At 40.9% G+C, this 23180-nt stretch overlaps 1 protein-coding gene across 3 annotated transcripts in view; it reads right to left on the bottom strand.

Moving 5' to 3' along the window:
• Window positions 1-5907: 5907 nt before the first annotated feature.
• Window positions 5908-23180, bottom strand: part of MREG (melanoregulin) — a 112139-nt gene continuing 94866 nt past the window's right edge. For all 3 annotated transcript variants that reach the window (XM_056534681.1, XM_056534680.1, XM_056534682.1), the window contains 4 exons: window positions 22773-22926; window positions 11009-11099; window positions 7914-8077; window positions 5908-7281 (listed from right to left, as the gene is read on the bottom strand). In XM_056534681.1, the coding sequence (XP_056390656.1) occupies window positions 7180-7281; window positions 7914-8077; window positions 11009-11099; window positions 22773-22926 (511 nt within the window). In that variant the 3' untranslated portion in view covers window positions 5908-7179. The remainder of the gene's footprint in view (window positions 7282-7913; window positions 8078-11008; window positions 11100-22772; window positions 22927-23180) is intronic.

Raw genomic sequence — 23180 nt, 5'->3', positions numbered from 1 at the left:
TATATGTACGTCAGTGCTGTGGACCATAGAAGATCGACCGTCCGACACGCTGGTGTCATGAGTGACACTCCATGCAATCTATTAATGCATGTACTGCAGCTCCCAGCATGGAGCAGAATGTGCTCCATGTTTGGAGCAGTAGTACCTGCAGTAAGGGACAGATCATAGCAAGTGTCACTCCTTACACCTGTTGTGATCCTCCTGATGTGAATTTCGGGAGTCAGCTGTGCTCACAGGTACAGATCCGAGAGCCGGGAGAACAGCTGATGCTGAGCAGTAGATATACATTGTATATCTACTGCCCAGCAAGAACTTACAGTGAGCCTGCAATGTGTATACAGTATACACATTGCTGGCTCACTTAACCCCTTTCTGAGCTGTGCGCTATGTACCAGCCTGGCAAAGAAAGAGTTAATTTACACTGCTGGACAGTGTAGGCTAACCCTTTGGGCAGTATACACTATATACAGCTATCTATAGATAGCTGTATATAGTGTATACAGAAGACAAAATAGTCCCCTTACCTCCCTCCAGTGCCGGCTGGGTCCATGTAGCTCTGCCCCTAGTGATTACATCATTAGGGGTGGAGCTACAGATGGGAGCCAGGCTGGTAAGTGTGTGAGGCTCTGTTCACATTGTACGTTTTGTGAATGTGAACAGTCCCTTCTGCCAGTGTCCTCCCAGACAGGGAGACTCCAGCTGTTGCTAAACTACAACTCACAGCATGCCCAGACAGCCAAAAGCTGTCTGGGCTTGCTGGGAGTTGTAGTTTTGCAACAATTGGAGGCTCCTTGTTTGGGAAGACATTGCATTATGGGCGGAGAGCACCAAAAAATGTCCAAACCTATTTTATTTTTTTTCTTCTCGTTTAAGATCTGTGTATGCAGAGGATTACGGCGGATTCGGAGGACTACTGCTGATTAACTGTATTTTTTTCCTTTTAATAAATTGGGTAACGAGGGCTGTGGGGGAGTGTTTTTTTAAATAAAATAATTTTTCCAATGTGTCTTTTTTTTTAATTGAATTTTCAGGCTTAGTATTGGAAGCCGTCTTATTGACGGAATTATCCATTACAGCTAGCGCTAACCCCCAATTATTACCCCGGTACCCACCGCCACAGGGGTGCTGGGAAGAGCAAGTATCAACAGGCCTGGAGCTGGCGCTTCTGGGCCTAGGCGGTAACAGGCTGGTGTTATATAGGTTAGGGAGGGCCAGTAACAATGGTTCTCGCCCACCCTGGTAACGTCAGGCTGTTGCTGTTTGGTTAGTATCTGGCTGTAAATAAAAATACAGGGAACCCTATGCATTTTTTTGTTAAATTAATTAAAAAAACGCATAGGGTTCCCCATATTTTTATGCTCAGCCAGATACCAACCGAACAGCAACAGCCTGACGTTTCCAGGGTGGGTGAGGACCATTGTTAATGGCCCTCCCCAGTCTAAATAACACCAGCCCGTTACCGCCTAAGCCCAGAAGCACCATATTTGATGCTCCAGGCCTGTTGATACAGGCTCTTCCCAGCACCCCTGTGGTGGTGGGTACCGGGCAATAATTGGGGGTTAGCACTAGTAGTTTTTGGGGCTACCGCTAAGCCCCTCCTTAGTAATGGATTCTGTCAATAAGACGGCTTCCACTACTAAGCCTGAAAATGTAATTTAAAAAAAATTAAAATAAAACATGACACATTGGAAAAATTATTTTATTTAAAATGAACCCCCCCCCCACAGCCCTCGTTAGCCATTTTATTAATAGGAAAAAATCCAGTTCCTCCGCAGTAGTCCTAGGATTATGCCGTAATCCTCTGCATGCACAGATCTAAAACGAGAAGAAAAAAGAAACAAAAAATTGGTTAGGACATTTTTGGTGCTCTCTGCTGGGGAAAGCGCTCATAATGCAATGTCTTCCCAAACAGGGAGCCTCCAATAGTTGCAAAACTACAACTCCCAGCATCTGGGCGTGCTGGGAGTTGTAGTTTAGCAACAGCTGGAGTCTCCCTGTCTGGGAAGACACTGGCAGAAGGGTCTGTTCACATTATACAAAACGTACAAATGTGAACAGAGCCTCACACCCTTACCAGTCTGGCTCCCGTCTGTAGCTCCACCCCCATCTCTGGGGGCGGAGCCAAACAGACACGGCAGGGACAGGGAGCAAGCGTACCTCATCTTCTGTATACACTATATACAGCTATCTATAGATAGCTGTATATTTCGTATACCACCCAAATGGGCTATAGGAGCAGGGAGTCCTGTCAGTCTGGAGACAGTATTTCCGGCTTCTGTATTGTATACACGATGCACCCCTGTATACTGTACGGCCGGGGGAGGTGAGTAGTGATGCTGTTCATCACGCCTCATCTCCTTACACTCTGTGGATCGGGCGCTTATCATCAGATCCACAGAGTGGTACCCTGAAGACAGTGAGAAAACTGCCACAGGGGACAAATTTGCACACACCAGGAAAAACGCCAGAATTTTTAAAAAATTCGCTCATCTATAGTCCTGTACATACATTGTCCACTATTAACCCCTCAGATGCCGTGATCAATACAGATCACGGCATCTGCGGCAATGCACATGGTTAAATGGATGATTGGATCGCCGCGGTGCAGCCGCAGGGATCCAACCAACTAAAATGGTGGACGGTGTCTCTGTCCGTCTCCAGAGGTCTTCTGCTCTGGTCTGAGATTGAGCAGAAGATCACCGATAACACTGATCAGTGCTATGCCCTATGCATATAAATAGTCCCCTATAGGGACTATTAAAGTGTAAAAAAAGATTTAAAAAAATGTACAACAAAAATGTAAATGGCCCCTTTTTCCCATTTTACCCCAATAAGCGTAATAAAAATAAATTAATAGGCATATTTGGTATCACCGCATGCATAAATGTCTGAACTATCAAAAGATAGTGTTAATGATCCTGTACGGTGAACGGTGTAAACGTTAAAAAAAAAAATTGCAGCTTTTTTGTAACATAATATACATTTTTTTTTTATGAAAAATGTATTAAAAGTTTTCTATACACAAATGTGGTGAAGATCACTGCACAAAAAATGAGCCCTCATACTGACGATTATACAGAAAATTCAAAGTTATAGGTTGTCAAAATAGTGGGATTTTAAACCTACTAATTTGGTTAAAAAGTTTGAGATTTTATTTAACTCCTTAAGGACGCAGGGCACACCTGTATGCCCTGCGCCCGGTCCCGGTAAATAAAACGGGGTCGGTCCCGGCAGATAATGATAGCCGGGACCCTGAGCTAATAGTGTGTGGCACCGATCGTTGTGCCGCATGCTATTGAACCTAGACGCGGTGATCAAAGTTGATTGCGGCGTCTTAAATGAAAGTGAATGCTTCCTGGCAGCTCAGTCAGGCTGATCGGGACCATCGTGATAAAATCGCGATGTACCGATCAGCTAGGACGCGAGCGGAGGTCCCCTCACCTGTCTCCGTTGCGTCCTGAGATACAGGCTTGAGCAATCGACTGCCTATAACACTGATTGATGCAAAGCTATGGCTTTGCAGTGATCAGTGTAAAAGATCGGTGTGCAGTGTTATAGCCCCCTATGGCAGCTATAACACTGCAAATAAAAAAAGTAAAAAAAAAGTTAATAAAAGGTCATTTAACCCATTCCCTAATAAAAGTTTGAATCACCCCCGTTTTCCCATAAAAAAAACTGTGTAAATAAAAAAAAAACATATGTGGTATCGCCGCATGCGGAAATGTCAGAATTATAAAAATATATCATATCATTAATTAAACCGCACAGTAAATGGCGTATGCGCAAAAAATTCCAAAGTCTAAAATAGCGTATTTTTGGTCACTTTTTATATCATGAGAAAATAAATAAAAAGCGATCAAAAAGTCCGATCAATACAAAAATGGTACTGGTAAAAACTTAGGAACACGGTGCAAAAAATTAGCCCTCATACCGGCCCGTACGTATACATTTTCCTGCATGTAGTTATGACAAAAGTTATGACAAAATCAAACCTATATAAGCAGGGTATCATTTTAACCGTATGGACCTAAAGAAGATAAGGTGTCATTATTACCAAAAAATGTACTGCCTAGAAACGGAAGCCCCCAAAAGTTACAAAATTGCATTTTTTCTTCAATTTTGTCGCACAATGAAATTTTCTGTTTCGCCGTGGATTTTTTTGTTAAAATGACTAATGTCACTGCAAAGTAGAATTGGTGGCGCAAAAATAAGCCATCAAACGGAATTTTATGTGCAAAATTGTTGTTGTTTTCTTTTTAATTTCCTCACTAAAATTTTTTTGGGGTTTTTTTCCATACATTTTATGGTAAAATGAGACGTATCATTACAAAGTACAATTGGTCACGCAAAAAACAGGCACTCCTATGGTTCTGTTTATTGAAATATAAAAAAAGAGTTATGGATTTTAGGAGAGGAGGAAAAAACGAAAACGCTAAAATAAAATTGGCCTGGTCCTTAAAAGGGGTACTCAGCCCCTAGAGATCTTATCCCCTATCCAAAGGATAGGGGATAAGATGTCTGATCATGGATGTAATGCTGCTGGAGACCCCCCGGGATCTCGGCTGCGGCACCCCGCTGTCATCACTGCACAGAGCAAACTCACTTTGTGCGTAATGACGGGCAATACAAGGGCTGGAGCATTGTGACTTCACGGCTCTGCCCCCTCATGACATCACGGCCCGCCCCCTCAATACAAGTCTATGGGAGGGAGCATGGTGGCCATGACATCACGATGCTCCGGCCCCTGTATCACCCGTCATTACGCACAGAGCGAGTTTTTCTGTGCAGTGATGACAGCGGGGTGCCACAGCCGAGATCCCGGGGGTCCTTTTGATAGGGGATAAGATGTCTAAGGGCGGAGTCCTTAAGGCTTGGCCAGCCATTAACCCTTTAGATGCAGTATTGATTACAGCAACTAAAGAATTTATGGGGCTTAGTGAACCATCTGCAGCGCAATTGTAGGGGTTCAATAAAGAGTAAAAAGTGACAGTCAGAGGTCTCTTCACCTGCTCTGTGCTGCTCTCCTGGGTATCTACTTGTATAGTCTGCCTTCTTGCAAGTGGATCCCAAATAACACTAATCAGTGCTATGCCAATGCATAGCACTAAACAGTAGTAGCAAACAAGTGATGTAAAATGAATAAAAAAATGTAATGTTTTATAAAATATGCTCTACCTTCAATAAAAATGTTAAATCACCCTCTATTTTACAAAAAAAATTGAACATACATATTTGATATCTTCACATATGAAAATCTCTGAACTATTAAAATAAAATACAAATGATCCCGTACCATGAACAGCATAAAAGTTAAAACACACACACACACACACATACCAAAATTGCTGATTTTAGGTCACATTACATTCTTGTAAAAAAGTCACATATACACAAAAGTGGTACTGATAAAAACTACAGATCATGGTGCAGAAATAAGCCCTCATTACAGCTGCGCATATTGCTATAAACACTTTTGAAAAGCATTTTTTAATTCTTAATTTATGGTAGAATTATTTTTTTTTAATTAAAGATCTAGGGAAAAAAGTAACAAAGTTTACAGTCTGTTCTACAGCCTTTCCAGGGTCTTAATAAATGTGAATCTATTCTCTCAATGGTTTCTTATGAGCCTCTTTTCTCTTGAGCCAATCTCTAAGGTCAACTTTAATGTGGTCATAAATGAGCATAGAATCTCCTTTAAAAGAGAGAAGAAATATTAATAACAAATCTGCCAGAATATAGCTGATGAACTTTACTGATAACAGGACACTGCAGAGGCCGTAGAACAGAAAGTAAACTTTTTTTTTCTTATTTAAGACCTCTAGAAAAAGTGTTTTTGTACCACAAATACAAAGCAAGAGTAAAGAAAGTTTTTTCAAAGAAAACAAACACATTTCAGACATGTTTCTTGAAAACACAAGCTTTTTATTACAGATTTGGCAACTTGTTTGCTGACCCAGAAAAACAAAGAAACATCAGCATGGCAATAGTCACACATTAATTATTTGACTTTTCCATTAATACATATCTTTATAAGAAGAAATAATATAAAATTTACCTGCAATGCACACTGAGTAAACTCTTTTCAATATTACAGAATACATATAGTCATGAGAATCTGTAGGGGGAATTAGGGGAAATATGTAAGAACAATAATGAATAAAACATTTCTCTTTCAGGCCTTGCGCAGCAGTTTTGGTTTGCAGCATAGGACTACACCTCAAGACTTTACTGAGTCTGAAGTGCTGATGTGCACCTATGGCGTAGTCACTGATTTTTGCAGCTTTACCTTTACCAGACCAAATAATTATTAATAAAAATCTGATTCCTATTGGATTTATACAATAAATAGCTAAAAACGGCTGGCCTGCTGTAAATCATTCCAAGCCTGGTGTTTGGTTGTAATATGACTGAAAAACATTTTCTTGCATGAGCCATGTACATCAGGTTTGGCTTTACCTAATGTCAATGGTGTCTTCCAGAAATGCAACAACTGTACCCACATGGCCAACATTAGGGTTTCTTGGTTCACTGAGTAGCTGCATGCCTTTTAACTCTGGAACATCTCAAAAAAATGGCTGCCCTTTAAGCAGCCTATACAAAACGAAGCTGGGATAAAACAGGGCCTAGAATAGTGTCTCTAATATAATCTAGAGACAAGTGGACGGGAGGGGGTAATATTATTATTGTTTTATAGTTGCAATTCATAGTCAAGCAACTTGTACCCGTGTATTGTTCTGATGCCAGGATGGAAGTACAAACAGAAGATAAAGTGTCACTTTTACATCTGATCAAGGTTTGCCGGCCTTGCAGATTTGATAGACACCAATTATTTTAAATACTTATTTTCAGAAAACAGCAAGTTCTTAAGAATAACAAGCATCAAGTCTATGGAAGCTTCGTAGAGACCAGTGACAAGTCTGTCAGTACAGCGGCAGTGGGAGCAGCGAGAAGTTCCAGTTAGTTAATAGCTGTGACGTCACATCTGCTGAATACTCATAAGATCCAGGGTTGAAGATATACACATCCTTACTACAGAGCGACCCATTTGCAAGATGCAGACTGAAAGTTTACTCTGCTTCAGGTCGCACTTGCATCCAAAACATAAAGGAGAAGGATCCCTCAGCCCGGTGATAGAAAGGCCCCATATGATCTGTACTAGAAGACCGTGCCAAAGACGCATCACTTTATCATTTTAGGTCCGGTTTCCACATGTGAATTAGGATATCTGTTGTAAGCGATGTTAAAAAAATCCTCCACTGCATCAAGACATATCAGTCGGTCCTATAGAAGGAAACAAAAAGTTAGAAATGTTATATTTCTAGCCTCATAGATTGCCATTTAAACAGGGGTCAAGTCCTGTGAAAAAAAAGTGTGGGAACTCGCGCTAGATTTCCACTTAATGGAGTACTAGACATCTTATCCCCTATCCAAAGGATAGGCGATAAGATGTGTGATCCCGGGGGTCGCGTTGCTGGGACCCCCACGTTCTCCCTGCTGCTCCCGGTGTTCGTTTAGAGCATTGGGTGCAGTAACAAAGGCTCATGACGTCACAGTAATGCCCCCTCAATGCAAGTCTATGGGAGGGGGCGTGACGGCTGTCACGCCCCCTCCCATAGACTTGCATTGAGGGGGCATTACTGTGAAGTAAAGAGCCTCTGCCCTGCATCACTAGTCATCCGGCACGGAACGAAGTTCTGGTGCCGAGGCGAGACCCCCGCGATCAGACATCTTATCCCTTTTCCTATGGATAGGGGATAACATGTCTAGGGGCAGAGTAACCCTTTAAGGACTAGTCCTGCAGGACTCCTGCTAATGGGAACTGCGTTCCTGCTGTGGAAAAAGTGCAGGAACTCCGTTCCCATGAGTTCCTGAAGGACTTGAGCCCTGCATTTAAAAGCACAATAGAGTCTTACCATTATATAAAGGTATCTTTCAGGCAGATCCCATCCGGCTGGAAAGATTGTGGTATCATCTGCAAGTCGCAGAAGAAGCTCCATTGCCTTCTTCATGTTTTTAGGGCTACTGATGGTACTTTGCTTTGTAACAGACAAGAGGGATTCAGCCTCTTTTTGGAAACCTGGATAAGACAAAAAAATTGGTTGACGTGAATATCATGAAATCTATGATAGTGAAGGACAAACACTAATAAACAGTTTATTAGCAATTATAAAATATTTAATGTCTGTGACATCATTACTAGATGTGTGCTCGCATCCGGCATACACATGTGTGTGATTTGTGCCCTATTTCCACCACTAGATGGAGGTAATGCTCCATGAGGAGACACGCATGTTGAGGGAATCCTCCATCTGCATACTACTGAAGAAATATAGCAAATGTTCAAATACACAGCATGTCATCTTTTCTGTTCATATTTTTCTAGATTTGTCATGGTAAAATCTATCTTACAATATTTAGTGTGAAAAAAAAAACAAGGATATTTTGCGTAAGTTACACTATAAAGCTGCATGCAGAGGCGCTGAAGGTTGCAGGAGTGTCAGTCAGGGTACGGAGGCTACTGCACCAAAATTTCCAAGTAAAATTCTTCTCAGAAAATATGTAGTGTGAATGGGCCATTAACATGTGGGTGAGATTTGATGGTTGAAGGTAACAGGGCTTGACATTTAGATCAGATGTTATATTGGTCTGAGGGTAACAGTTGGTTCATCAAGAAGCAGTACAATAGCCTGCAAAAGTATGTAGGGATTTTGTTGGCTATTAAAGAGCTGTCAGGGTATAAAAACAAACTGTACCTTTCCTGCCAAACTTTAAAAAAATCTACTTTTTATTTCTAAGACAAGTGTCAAGGAGGCGGAGGCTCTTTCCATTAATCAAGGAAGTTCTTGGGAATTGTCAAGGAGGCATTCCAGGCTTTGGCACTTAAGCAGCTTGGTCCTTCTTGACACTTGACACAAGACACCTTTAACTCCAAGACACATACAGTTTGCTTCTATAACCTAACAGCCATCCAATGATGCCTGCAGCTCATGACAACGAATACTGCAGACAAATTCCCTTTGAGACAATGTTTGGCCAAGTTGTGAGATTGTGGTGACATCTAGTGACCAATTTAAAAACTTTATTAAATCAATTTTATTTTGGATACTTACACCAAATATCACTAAAGTGTGTATAGTTTTTTAAACCTGAATTAATATATTTTATTAATTTAATCATGCATACTAGAAGGGGTTATACAGTATAAAAAAAAGTAGGTTTTAAAGGGAACCTACCACATAGTAAATAAGTTCAATCTGTAGACATGTTATTAATCAGGAGGAGCTGAGCAGATTGACATATAGTTTTGAGGGAAAGGTTGCAGGATAACTTGTCATTTATGCATTTAAATCTCTGCTCATTCTGGGCTAAATAAATAGTCAAGTGGGCGGTACTACAGATAGGTGTCAATCAGGAGGACTATGTGGCTTCTTAACCCAGAATAAACAGAGGTTCAGCATGAGTAAATAAAGTTACCCTGAAACTTTTGCCCCAAATAAATATAACAATTTGCTCAGCTCCTCCTGATCTACAGGATGCTTTCAGATTAGACTGCATGCGCAATGTAACAGATTCTCTTTATACAACATATTTTTTATTTACATTTTTAATATAAGGGGAAAGACCAACTATTAAGGATGATCAAGAGTGAATGACTACAACATTTGTCTTGCAGGGACATGGGATGTTCATTCATTACACAGACAGGACACCAAATTAATTTGGAACGATGATTTGGAGTGCCGATGCTGCTAAAGTCTTGCTCCCAGATTACAACTGGTTGTCCAAAGGGAGATTCATTTTAACTCTGGAACGGTGGAGATTCATCAAAACCTGTGCTGAGGAAAAATTGACCAATTGCCCTTAGCAACCAATTAGATTGATTAATTTTTTATAAGGCCTCTGAGAAATAAAAGAAGCAATCTGATTGGTTGCTATGAGCAAATTAGCAATTTTTCCTCACCACAGGTCTTGATAATTATCCCTCATAATGATCATCATTAGGCAACCTTTCTAACAAAACAATATTGCCCAAAGTCAATAACCCATTTAAAGGGAAGGTGTCATCTAGAGCGATTTTACTATTCAAAACCAAATACTTCCAAATATTCCTGTTCTTATTTTACAAATTTACACTTTTTTATTCCATTTTCTGGACGTGGTTATGAAGGCAGTCATCTTGCCTATGCCTCTCTGCTTTCATAAGCCACATGGGCAAAGAAAACTGTCTGGATATGTCTCCTTGACTTCTATAGGAGAAGTATGTGTGCATGCTCTTTGACCTGTGCAAAGGTAACCATGCAGTAAGGGGGGTGGATCCTGTGCTGTCTCCAGCTTTATAACAGAAATTAACTTTTTTTTAAATCAAAATCCCACCTGTTCTGATAATGGGAGGACTTCTGAGAAATTAATGCATCTCTAGAATTGGAGGGTAATAGCTATTGTACCTCTCAGTAACCAGTGTGAAAACTGCACAATTTCAGGATTAAAACAAAAATATATATATAAAATTACATGAACTAAAAGTAAAAACATTGAATATTTAAATATATAATGTTTCTACATAAAAACCTCAATTTAAACCAATAAGTTATTTTCTGATAATACATTTCCTTTAAAGGGGCTATCCAGTTTTTAACTTTAACAGAAAAGCAATGGTTACTTACCCGTCTGTCCAGTGGCAATCCCCGCACAAGCTCTGGGTCGCACTATGGTCTCTCTTGGCAAACAGACATGAATGCAGCAGCAAATCAGTGGCCTCAGTGGTTACGTTCTATTCCCCTGGCAACATCAACTGAGGCCACTGATTGGCTGCAGCAGTCACATGTTGCCTGGTTTTCAAGAGAACAGGGCAACCAACCATAAACTTGTAAAATGGATCTTTACTGGATGGTACAGGTAAGTAACTACTGCTTTATGGTTTTAGAGCCCTTTAAAACCCCTTTAAGTCAGGCATATGGAGTAGAACATTCCACTGTTGCATTCAATCATTTTTTTAATAAAAACGTACCCATGTCTTCCAGGATCCGTCTCCACCTTGTTCTCACCTCTCTTCTTGCTTGCCTAAGTGTGTAAATTTCATAGTTGAGTTTTTGCCATTCCTAGGTAAAGACCAGAAGATACAATTATTTTGTTGTCAGAAGAGGAGGCTCATTGTTAAAGGACATCTATAGTACAAAATAACTTATCCCCATATCCGAAGGATAGGGGATAAGTTATAGATTGCGGGGGGTCCGAGCGCTGGGGCCCCCCGCGATCTTCGGTACGGGGCTGCAGCAATATACAGGAAAGGGTGCGTTCCGTCCCCGCATGACCCGGCGGCCGACACGCCCCCTCCATGTACCCCATAGAGATACATGGAGGGGGAGTGTCTGCCGTGGCTTTCTGCTGGGGGCGAAACTTCACTTCCTGCAGACTGCAGCGGCCCTGTCCTTTGGATAGGAGATAAGTTATTTTGCGCTGGAGTACTCCTTTAAAACCATACGCTGTAATAGAGCATATGAATATCATAGAGAAGGACTTTGCCTGCTCCCCCTCCATGCCTTATCAATGAGCCTAATCATACCAGTGGCTCCCACTTTGGCAGGCCTGATCCTTCCATGTATTACATCAATGGCCATTTATTTGAATGTCTGTCAAACTTCTACATTACCCATTTTTTTTTTTTTTATCTTACTGCAAGTTCCCTTGGTGATACATCAGTAGCCACAATAGGTAGATTTTCTGAAAGAGTTTTCATGTTTGGAAGCAGTTCCTTTCTCCCATAGGGTGCTCTCAAAGATAATACTAATTTCGAGAACTGCTATTTTTTTCAGCTGATATTAAAGGAGAACTCTGGCAAAAGTAAACTTATTCCAAATCCCTATCCCAGGGGTCAGACCCCCTTCGATCAGATACTTATAGCTATCCTGTGGCTAAGGAGAAGTTTATTTTTGCTGAATTTCTCCTTTAACTCAATTTTCAGATTATGACACATTGAATGACCAAATAAAATCCAAAACAACCAATTACTGTAATAGATGCTGTCTAATAAAAAGTCTAATGTGTGCACAGACAAGGCCTTCTCCATTTTCATCAGACAACATCTTACATGTAGCAGCTGTAAAATAATCTGTGTGCGGTAATATGCCTAGTACCAAAGTATGGATAAAGCAAATTCCACCAGCTCAGAAATCCGGCTCATCGATTGACACAGTCTCAAACCCCCATCATATAAACCAGCAATGTGAAGGTGATTATTTTCTATGGGAAAGATGGCAGAGCTTACATTAATACGTTAAAACAGCAATTGGTGTTTGAATATGCAACTAGGCAAACAAAGGAATCACAGAGACTGTGCCATGGGAAAACTTGGAATTACAGTATCTGGCGTCCTTAGCTAAAGTAGAACCTGTAGACTCCTTTAAAAGGAAGCTGTCAACAATGGCAACATGTTATATATGGTAAAATCCTCTTTGCCACCCTCCTGAAACGTTCCTGTCTGCAGGGATGGTCCCCCGCGTGCCCCATAAGTAGTCCCCTGGGTGGGGAGCTATACTCACCTACTGCCTGTCTGCTCTGGCTGTAATCACGCCCCCCTTAGTGTAACTGACATGCTGGGCATGGCTCACATTCCCCCCACTGCTCCATCTGCTTAGGGAGCAGAGCGGTGATGAGGGCAGTCAATCAAGCTGAGGGGGCATGATTACAGCACCTAGGAAACTACTTACACGGCCAGCAGGGGACACTTTTAAACTAGATATCCTCACCAGAATCCAGGAATGTCAAATATATAAATCAAATATAAAAATGAATTCTTAAATACCATTCCACTAAGAACTTCCAAATTTCTCAACGTAAGAAAGCCTGACTACAAAGCAATTGAGTAATTTCTTCAAAGTTCCAGATTCTGTATGATTCTGACAAACGAACTACATTTAGAAGACATATGATAGAAAATGTTAAATACATGAAGGGAATCAACACAGTAAAGGAGGAAAGTATTTTTAAAAGGAAGAAAAACTACCAAAAGAGGACATAGTTTAAAATAAGAGAAACAAAATGTTTATGCAGTAATATGAGGAAGTATTACTTTACTGAGAGTGTAGTGGATGCATGGAATAGGCTTCCTGCAGAAGTGGTAGCTGCAAATACATTGGAGTTTAAGCATGAATGGGATAAACTAAATCTATCCTTTATATAAGATATAAGAGTCCCAGACATGGAGTTTCCCAGGGAACTTCTAATACCATCCTACCCAAGTCCAAGCTCCTCATCACTCTGGCAGCCTAAGGAGTGTGGGAGTTCTGGTGGTAGTACTCTAGCCAATGGGACCTGGACCGTGATCCCTAGAGGACTTTAACCCTCAGCATTCCTGCCAGCCCTTCTTCAGTTGTTTCAGCTGTGTATACTCTGGGCTGCTGCATTACTGCACCCCATGTGCCATGCAGCTGGAAAAGAAGCTGCAAATTTTGTGTAGTAAGGGGCTTAGCTAAACACACATGGACCCTAGTGAACAATTTACCTTATGACCCCCTTGCCCCCCACTTTTAACTTTCTGTCTTTTAAGTGACCCATCAATGCAACACTAGCAGCTAGGATTTAAGAGGCTTAGGGACACAAGTCGTAAAAAATATATCTCTGTTTTATAGAAATTTAACTTTTTAATAAATAAATAAATAGAATCACAAGGGGTCTCCATACCATCAGGAACATAATTATTTCTGGCTGCGGCATCATCTTTGTCCCAGCAGAAGCACAGGCTGGGATAAAGGCTAGTAAATGATGATGGGACTAGCACTCCTCTGTGGAGAGGAGGGTGTTACAGAGCAGCCTGCAGCGATTGGATGAAGAGACCCAGCACAGCAGACTCAGGGCAGAAATAAATGCATGGTGAGCGAGGGTGGGCTCAGTGCTTGCCTGGCACATGCCCCTTCCTGAGCAGTGGATGTCAGAAGGAGTGAGCAGCAGAACAGAGACAAATACAGACATGACCTAGTGAGTAACAAATATAAGCATTATTCTTTTCTATGCTATGACAGGTTTGGCAAAAAAGAAAAAAGTAACACAGCTCAGCTCCCCAACCAATATGAACAGGTGCCTATGGACATAAACGCTGCACCCAATGCTGGAGCTCAGACTGAGCGGGCCGCCTCCCGTATCATACAACTTGAACAAAAAGGAAATGTTGTCCAGCATTTAAGCATAAAGTAGCAGTTAAAACTTGACTTTTAATTCATCCCAATTAAAAACATGGAACCACAAAAATAAAGTAGAAACCAAATGCAGGATAACAGCTCCCACCTACTATAACTGTGCGCCGGCTTGATTGTCAGCGATTCCAATCTCCACCAAAGGTACAGCAAAAGTTACGTCCTGCACCAGGAATGTAGTAAAATATTCAAGCTTTATTGGGTCATCAGTACATGAAATATAACCAGCCAATAAAGCTTGAATATTCTACTACATTCCTGGTGCTGAACGTAACTTTTGCTGCACAAAAATAAAAGTGCATAAAAAAACACACACCCCAACGCATTTTGAGATTGTAAAAACCTCTTAACATTGACAACATTAAAGAGAACAGTGCTCACTTATACAGTAGGGCAAAAAAGTATTTAGTCAGCCACCAATTGTGCAAGTTCTCCCACTTAAAAAGATGAGAGAGGCCTGTAATTTTCATCATAGGTATACCTCAACTATGAGGGACAGAATGAGGGGAAAAAATCCATAAAATCCCATTGTCTGATTTTTTAAGAATTTATTTGCAAATTATGGTGGAAAATAAGCATTTGGTCAATAACAAAAGTTCATCTCAATACTTTGTTATATACCCTTTGTTGGCAATGAGGTCAAATGCTTTCTGTAAGTCTTCACAATGTTTTCACACACTGTTGCTAGCATTTTGGCCCATTCCTCCATGCAGATCTCCTCTAGAGCAGTGATGTTTTGGGGCTGTCTCTGGGCAACACAGACTTTCATCTCCCTCCAAAGGTTTTCTATGGGGTTGAGATCTGGAGACTGGCTAGGCCACTCCAGGACCTTGAAATGCTTCTTACAAAGCAACTCCTTTATTGCTGGGGTGGCGTGTTTGGGATCATTGTCATGCTGAAAGACCCAGCCATATTTCATCTTCAATGCCCTTGCTGACAGAAGGAGGTTTTCACTCAAAATCTCACGATACATGGCCCCATTCATTCCTTCCTTTACACTAATAAGTTGTCATGGTCCCTTAGCAGAAAAACAGCCCAAACACATGATGTTTCCACCCCCATGCTTCACAGAAGGTATGGGGTTTCTTTGAATGCAACTCAGCATTCTTTATCCTCCTGTGATAGCCTGGGGGAGTAGGGTATATGGGGTGTAGCTGTGCGGTGAGTAAAGGGTGTCTGGTTAACCCTTGCTATTTGTGACGCCAGGGTGAGGGCTCCTCTGTAATGCTTATCCTACCGCTACCCTTCCCAAGAGTGATAGGGAGGTATAGAATAATTGAAAGTCCACAACCAGAGAGTTTTCTGAAAACAGTCAGAACTTTTACTGAAGATTTTATGCAAGCTTCATAACCGGAACAGTCTCTATACAGGCAGTCTCTTAGAGATTGACAGTGGTTGGGACCTTAAGCGGTTTAGAGTCCGTAGAATGATATGCGCTGTTCCACTGGATTTAGTTTCGGTCCAGTAGTCACGCTAGCTTTAGCGGGGATTTAGCTTAGAACTCACGGTTTAGTTTAGGCTGAGGCCGGTAGGTTTTCTGGCCTAGCTTGTCTTTGAAAGTTGCGAAGATCCGTCCTGCAGTCCGGCATCCACGAGAGAAGCAACCCAAGAGAGCGATAATTGGCTACAGCTCCCTTATATGGGCAGGGGCTGGACTAGAGCTAATTGGTCCAATACTTCTGTCAATCATCTTTACATAGAGTTATGGGTAAACATGTGACCCAAGGACCTCCAACATACCATAGAGGAATTAACATAGTCACATGACCGAAGATCCTGCGACGCTAACAAGGTAAGTACTCTTATATGCATTATATTAAATATACACACTATTAAATATGTACACATAAACATTATAAAATTAGAAAAGAAGAGAGGCGACTAGGGGCTGTCCCACCTGGGGGACCCTACCTGAGCATAGTAACTCTGACTTTGGGGACCACCATACAAGGTACGGTATGCAATACGGTACTGGGACACCACACATCAGTTTTACTTGACATTCCCCTGCTGGCTATAAAGGTGGGCTGCTGGCTACAAAGGGGGGCCCTGCTGTCTACAGAGGGGGGACTGCTGGCTACAAAATAGAAGCTGCTGTCTACAAAGGGGGGTTACTGTCTACAGCAGGGGGTCCTGCTGGCTACAAAGGGGTCATGTACAATGGTACCAGACATCTATTGTCCCTTTTGCCCTAGTATGTACCAAATGAGGTACTTATATGTGCACAGTCATAGGATGTTTCCATTTTATTTGTATACTTTCATCATACTCAATTCAATGAGTACAGTAAAATCAGCTAGAGTTGAGGGCCAGTACTATTTCCATGTTATAAGTTACTCTGTGACTATAACATCCATTGCATGCTTACCATTTTGCACATCCTTACCAGTGTGCATATTGGGACAGATTTGGTTATCTGCTCCAACTTGCACAAAGTCCGAACGCATGCGCTATTCTATTTTGTGACAGAGAATTCTCACAAGTCCATAGACATGCGCAAGAATGGCGCGCACACGCAGCATATACATTATACCATCTGGTGATGGAGAAGTCCGCAGACATGCGCGAGAATCGCGCGCAAGTGCAAGTCATGTATTGGTAACATGATTAAGTCACATGACCCTAAGGGAATGAGCAGTGTGCTGCAAGCGTGCGTTATGCGACGGAAATAGGTAAATATCCAGCGCCGGAAGTATTTCATTGTTTTTTTTTACCTCAAATAAGGAACATGGTGATTGGGTCAATACTTTAACACTCCGTTGTCAGCTGTAGTGGTTGGCTGCCTGACAGTGGGAGGTCCTAGACAGGGTTATAAAAGGAAGCATTTTGCCAAATGGGAGCCTAACCTTATTGCTTAACCCCTGAAGATGTGGTCTAACCACAAAACATGTAGGGGAGACAAATTGGTGATATATTTTTAACAGCAGCATGCTCCGGTTAGGAGTGCCTATATAACCTGATGGAATTGTACTGCAGGTTTTAATGCACCAATCTTAGGGATCTTTTTAATATAATCCTATAATAAAAGTAAAGTTTTAATATCACACCTTGTTAAGTTAGGGGGGTTAGTTACTTTATTTTTTATTTTTTACCCAGTCATCCAGCTTTTACAGGTGACTGGGGTTTAGGTGTTTGCAGATCTTGCGTGGAGCCCCAGATCGAGGGAGAATATCAGTGGTCTTGTATGTCTTCCATTTTCTAATAATTGCTCCCACAGTTGATTTCTTCACACCAAGCTGCTTGCCTATTGCAGATTCAGTCTTCCCAGCCTGGTGCAGGTCTACAATTTTATTTCTGGTGTCCTTTGACAGCTCTTTGGTCTTGGCCATAGTCGAGTTTGGAGTGTGACTGTTTGAACTTGTTATCAGTATAAAAGACACCTGTCCACAACCTCAAACAGGTGCCATTAATACAGGTAACGAGTGGAGGACAGAGGAGACTCTTAACCCCTTAAGGACTCAGGGTTTTTCCATTTTTGCACTTTTGCTTTTTTCCTCCTTACCTTTTAAAAATCATAACCCTTTCAATTTTGCACTTAAAATTCCATAATTATGGCTTATTTTTGTGCCAGCAATTCTACTTTGCAGTGAAATTATAGATTTTACAAAAAAAATAAAAATAACTACAGTGAAACGGAAAAAAAATTCATTGTGTGACAAAATTGCCATTTTGTAACTTTTGGGGGCTTCCGTTTCTACGCAGTGCATTTTTTCGATAAAAATTACACCTTTTCTTTATTCTGTAGGTCCATACGATTAAAATGATAGCCTAGTGATATAGGATTGATTTTGTCTTGCTTCTGGAAAAAATTATAACTACATGCACGAAAATAAATACATTTAAAATTGTCATCTTTTGACCCCTATAACTTTTTTTTTTTATTTTTCTACGTACGGGTGCGATCCGAGAGCTCATTTTTTGCACCGTGATCTCAAGTTTTTAGCGGTACCATTTTTGTATTGATCAGACTTTTTGATCATTTTTTATAAAGTTTTTCAAGATATAAAAAGTGACCAAAAATACACTGTTTTGGACTTTGGAATTTTTTTGCGCATACGTGTGGTTTAATTAACTATATATTTTTATAGTTTGGACATTTACGCATGCGGCGATACCACATATCTTTATTTTTATTTACACAGTTTTTTTTTCAATGGGAAAAGGGGAGCGATTCTTACTTTTATAACTTTTTTTCACACTTTTTTTGCAATGTTATAGCCCCCTCTGGATGCTTTAACACTGCACACTCTGATCTTCTACACAGATCACTGCCATGCATTAACATGGCAATGATCAGTGTTATCGGTGGTGGATTGCTCAAGCCTGGATTTCTGATTGGACATGCCTGAAGCATGTAACGGACCCTCCGCGATTTCACTGCGATGGTCCCGATCAGCCCGACTGAACTGGCAGAAGTGTATTTTTAATAGCAAACTTCAGTATCGCTCACTACACCGATCAATTCCACCACACCTGCGCACGGACACGCCAGTCCTGCCCTCGGCCCAGAGCAATTGCAGAAGAAAAGGATTGTTCAGCGCTAGGCTTGTGGATAAAAGCTTGTTCTTTAATGGAAAATTCACAGAGATCACTCGACAGAGGACAACGTCTGACGCGTTTCACACATAAGTGCATAATCGTAGACTAGTCTACGATTAAGCACTTATGTGTGAAATGCGTCAGACGTTGTCCTCTGTCGAGTGATCTCTGTGAATTTTCCAATAAAGAACAAGCTTTTATCCGCAAGCCTAGCTCTGGACAATCCTTTTCTACTGGAAGTGTATTTTTGTTACTTTAGACTCAGCGATCAACTTTGAACACTGCGTCTAAAGGGTTAATAGCGTGTGGCACAACGATCAGTGCCACACACTATTTGTCCAGGGTCCCGGCTTTCATTAGCCCTACGTTATAGACCGGGCGCAGGACATACAGGTACGCCCTGCGCCCCCACGAGGTTAAAGAAGAAGTTACAGGTCTGTGAGAGCCAGAAATCTTGCTTGTTTGTAGGCGACCAAATGCTTATTTTCCACCATAATTTGCTAATAAATTCTCAAAGTTGATTTTTTTTTCTCATTATGTCTCTCATAGTTGAGGTATACCTATGATGAAAATTAGACCTCTCATCTTTTTAAGTGGGAGAACTTGTACAATTGGTGGCTGACTAATTACTTTTTTGCCCCACTGTATACACTACAGGCAAATGAAGATGATTACGAGAACAGAGCCGGACACCATGCTCGGCATGTGGCGACAGGTAATGTGAAAAGTGTGGAGTGGATGTCCATTATACACATCACACGGTTTAGTACATAATGGGTACAACATGGTGTCCCATAAAATCACCATATTAGATACATGCAAACACTACCACGCCATCAATGCATTAGTTACCGGTGTCACACGCATGTCCGACAATATATAACACACTTGATGCGCATAGTAAATGTATTGTGGTATTAGCTACAATGAAAGCGGAGAGGCTCGGACAATGTATAAAACACGGAATGGATATACAACACACAGTGGCCCTGATTTACTATTGCAAATCTGACGCGTTTTGTTGGGTTGTGCACCAAATTCTGTCGCATTGCACCTGTAAAAATTCTTTCTGCACCAGAACTTGCGCCAGAATTTAGAAAAACCCGACTAACTCTCCATTTTGCTGAAAAAACTCAAAAAAGACTGTGCCTGTCTGGGAAAGGGGGCATGGCCATCAAAAAGGGGTGTGTTCTGGACATTTTCACAAAAACCCAACATATTTACTAAGGTTTCCACAGAAAATGTGGTGGAATTGAGCTGAGGAAAACCAGACAGATCAGAGCATGTGTCAAAAAAGCAAAATGCAGGGAAAAGTGAAAAATGTAGGGAAACCTTAGTAAATATCGTGGAAATTTTTTTTGTAGGGAATTAAAACCCACAAAGAAAACTACCCTCCACTCTTAGTGTGCATATCACAACAGGATATGACACCCTATAGAATAACAGTATTAGCATACATAAGAGCTCCTGTGTTGTGTATACACATCACATGTATAATCACAAATAATTATACAATTAAACATGCGCAGCAGCTATAACAAGTGTATATTGCGCCCAGTATGGAAAGGGGTAGCATTAACCCTGTGCTAGCTATTTGTATAAGCCTAAGAACAGTAGCGGAATGTACACCAAGTTGTGTTAAAGTTCCTATTTCGGACTGTGAACATTATAACATGAAGCATGTTCAATGTATTATTAGCATAGCATATAGCACTACAAGCTACCTATGCATGACACAAACTCCCACGCGGAAAATAGTGTACAGAAGAAGCATGCGGCAAGTACTGACCATAGGGACTTACTAGTTAAAATACAATAATATCACATGGCGTATACAGGAAATAAGGGGCATGAATACCAAAAATGCAATTCTCTCTGTATGGAAACATCAGAAGACGACAAAAGAGAAGAGATGGACCTCTCATGGATAAGTCGATACATGGCTATCATATTGTACTAGAGAACACCTATGTTGTGAAAAAGAGTGTGCTATTGGGAGTACTTGTAGGCCACATGTTGTACTAGCAGAACCTAGACATTAGTAAATATTCATGAGATCATTACGATAAATAAGTCCGTTCGGTACACAAGAGTCCAAGGACAAAATCCAGAACTCCTTCTGTGTATAGGCCAAACGGGCCCAATCCCCTCCGTGGTAGGACTGTTGTACTTTTTCCACTGCCTATGATCTGAATGATTGAGACATCACCAGAATGTACATCTCGAACATGTTTAGCGAAGCCAGATGTTGACCTCTTACTAGTGAATGTTTGTGACGGTAGTGCCTCTCATTTGTTCTGCAATACCAGTTTTTAGTTTTCTTATTGTACAGCCAATGTATTGCAGTTCACATTGTTTGCAGGTGGCTAGATAGACTACATGACTACTGTTGCAATTAATAAGTCCTTTTATGTGGAATGTGCGTTTTGTAGCTGTAGATGACAGGTCGAACAGCATGGTCGGTTGCCTCTAGCACCCCATGGTGGAAAGCTATGTATCGCCGCCAGATGTGTCATGGTATTCGCTGGGGGAAGAGTTGGTTAACAGTTGAATTGCATTTGTGGTATTCCTGGTCCTTATTACTTGTAAGCTCCATGTGATATTATTGTATTATAAATTATTTTGAGCCAAAGTCAGAAGTGGATCCACAACCGAGGAGAAGTGTAAGTCCTTCCTTTACATGTCCTGTTTCTTTTGAATACATTTCTGGCTTTGGCTCAAAAACTGCAGTGGCAGATATCCAAAAGCTGCCTGAAAAAAATAACAAGTGGAAACTTAGCTTTAGGCTTATACAAATAGCTAGCACAGGGTTAATGCTACCCCTTCCGTACCAGTCGCAAAATACAATTGTTATGAGCTTTTATGTATGCTAATACTGTGATTCTATAGGGTGTCATTTCCTGTTGTACACCATATTGCACACATTGGCTCTGATTTACTAAGAGTGGAGTGTAGGCTTCTTTGTGGGTTTTAATTCACTACAATTTTTTTTTCCATGGTATTTATTAAGGTTTCCCTACATTTTGCTTATTTTATACATGCTCTGAACTGTAGGGTTTTCCTCAGGTCAAATCCACCACATTTTCTGTGAAAACCTTAGTACATATGCTGGGTTTTTGTGAAAATGTCAGGGACTCGCCCCCTGGTCGGCGGCCATGACCATTTTTTCCGGTGGCCATGCCCCTTTTTGGGGTTTTCACATAAAAATGGGGAGTTGGTCTTTTTTTTTTTTCATTTCTGGCGCAAATTCTGGAGCACAGCTCCAAAACATGTCGGGTTTTCAATAGTAAATCAGGGCCATTGTGTGTTGTATATCCATTCCGTGTTTTATACATTGCCCGAGCATCTCCGCTTTCATCGTAGCTAATACCACATTATATATACTATGCGCATCAAGTGTGTTATATATTGTCAGACATGCGTGTGACACCGGTAACAAATGCATTGATGGCGTGGTAGTATTTGCCTGTATCTAATATGGTGATTTTATGGGACACCATGTCCCATTATGTACTAAACTGTGTGATGTGTATAATGGACATCCACTCCACGCTTTACACATTACCTGTGCATGTTCACATACTGGATCTGTCGTCACATGCTGAGCATGGTATCCAGCTCTGTTCTGGTAATCATTTAATTTGTTTTTAGGGTATATAAGCGAGCACTGTTCTCTGTAAAGTTGCCATGATTAGAGGTTTTTATAAGCTCAAAACGCGTCGGTATGTTTTTTTAATGCACTTTATTTTTCTGTTTCCATGTTTTTAATTGGGATGAATTAAAAGTCAAGTTTTAACTGCTACTTTAGGCGTGAGAGCTGGAAAACATTTCCCTTTTGTTTAAGTTGGATGACAGGTATGCTTTCACACCATCTTCAAAAATAAGTAAAAATGTGTATTTTTGGACATTTGCAAATAATGACAGCAAAGTTTTAAGAAAAACCTTTCCCAAAGCTTACGTTTTATGACAGGAAGGGCTCCTGCATAAAGCCCCAATGCCATTATGAACATAAAACCTTGTATATCTTCTTTGTTCTCCACCCACCTCCGAGTCTTTTTCCAGTTGACGTCTGGTCTGAATCCAGGAATGCAGCATCCTATCATCAACGGCCTCGGTGTGAGACAAGTCATGAGGCGAGCTCCACAGGTTTCGCTCATCATCATTGTTCGCAGTGTAGTTCTGGATATGGTTGTTATTACTATTAAAAAATAAATAAATAAATAAAAAAGGAGTAATACAATATTTAGTAATATAGTTTATTATTTATTTTAGATTTTATGTAAGTAAAAGGTAACATTATCCTTATCCTGCATCTATATAATCTCAGTTAATGGCACACTCACTAAAACCAGACTCCCTTTTAATCATCTAACAACCTTTGGATCAGAAAACACTCAGGAACTCATAAGGATAGGACACATCTCAAACTTCGGCCTATGACCAAGAGAAACA

This window comes from Hyla sarda, chromosome 8 (assembly GCF_029499605.1).
Source record: "Hyla sarda isolate aHylSar1 chromosome 8, aHylSar1.hap1, whole genome shotgun sequence".
In the NCBI taxonomy this organism is placed as follows: Eukaryota; Metazoa; Chordata; class Amphibia; order Anura; family Hylidae; genus Hyla; species Hyla sarda.
This window is presented reverse-complemented; position numbering and strand designations above follow the sequence as displayed.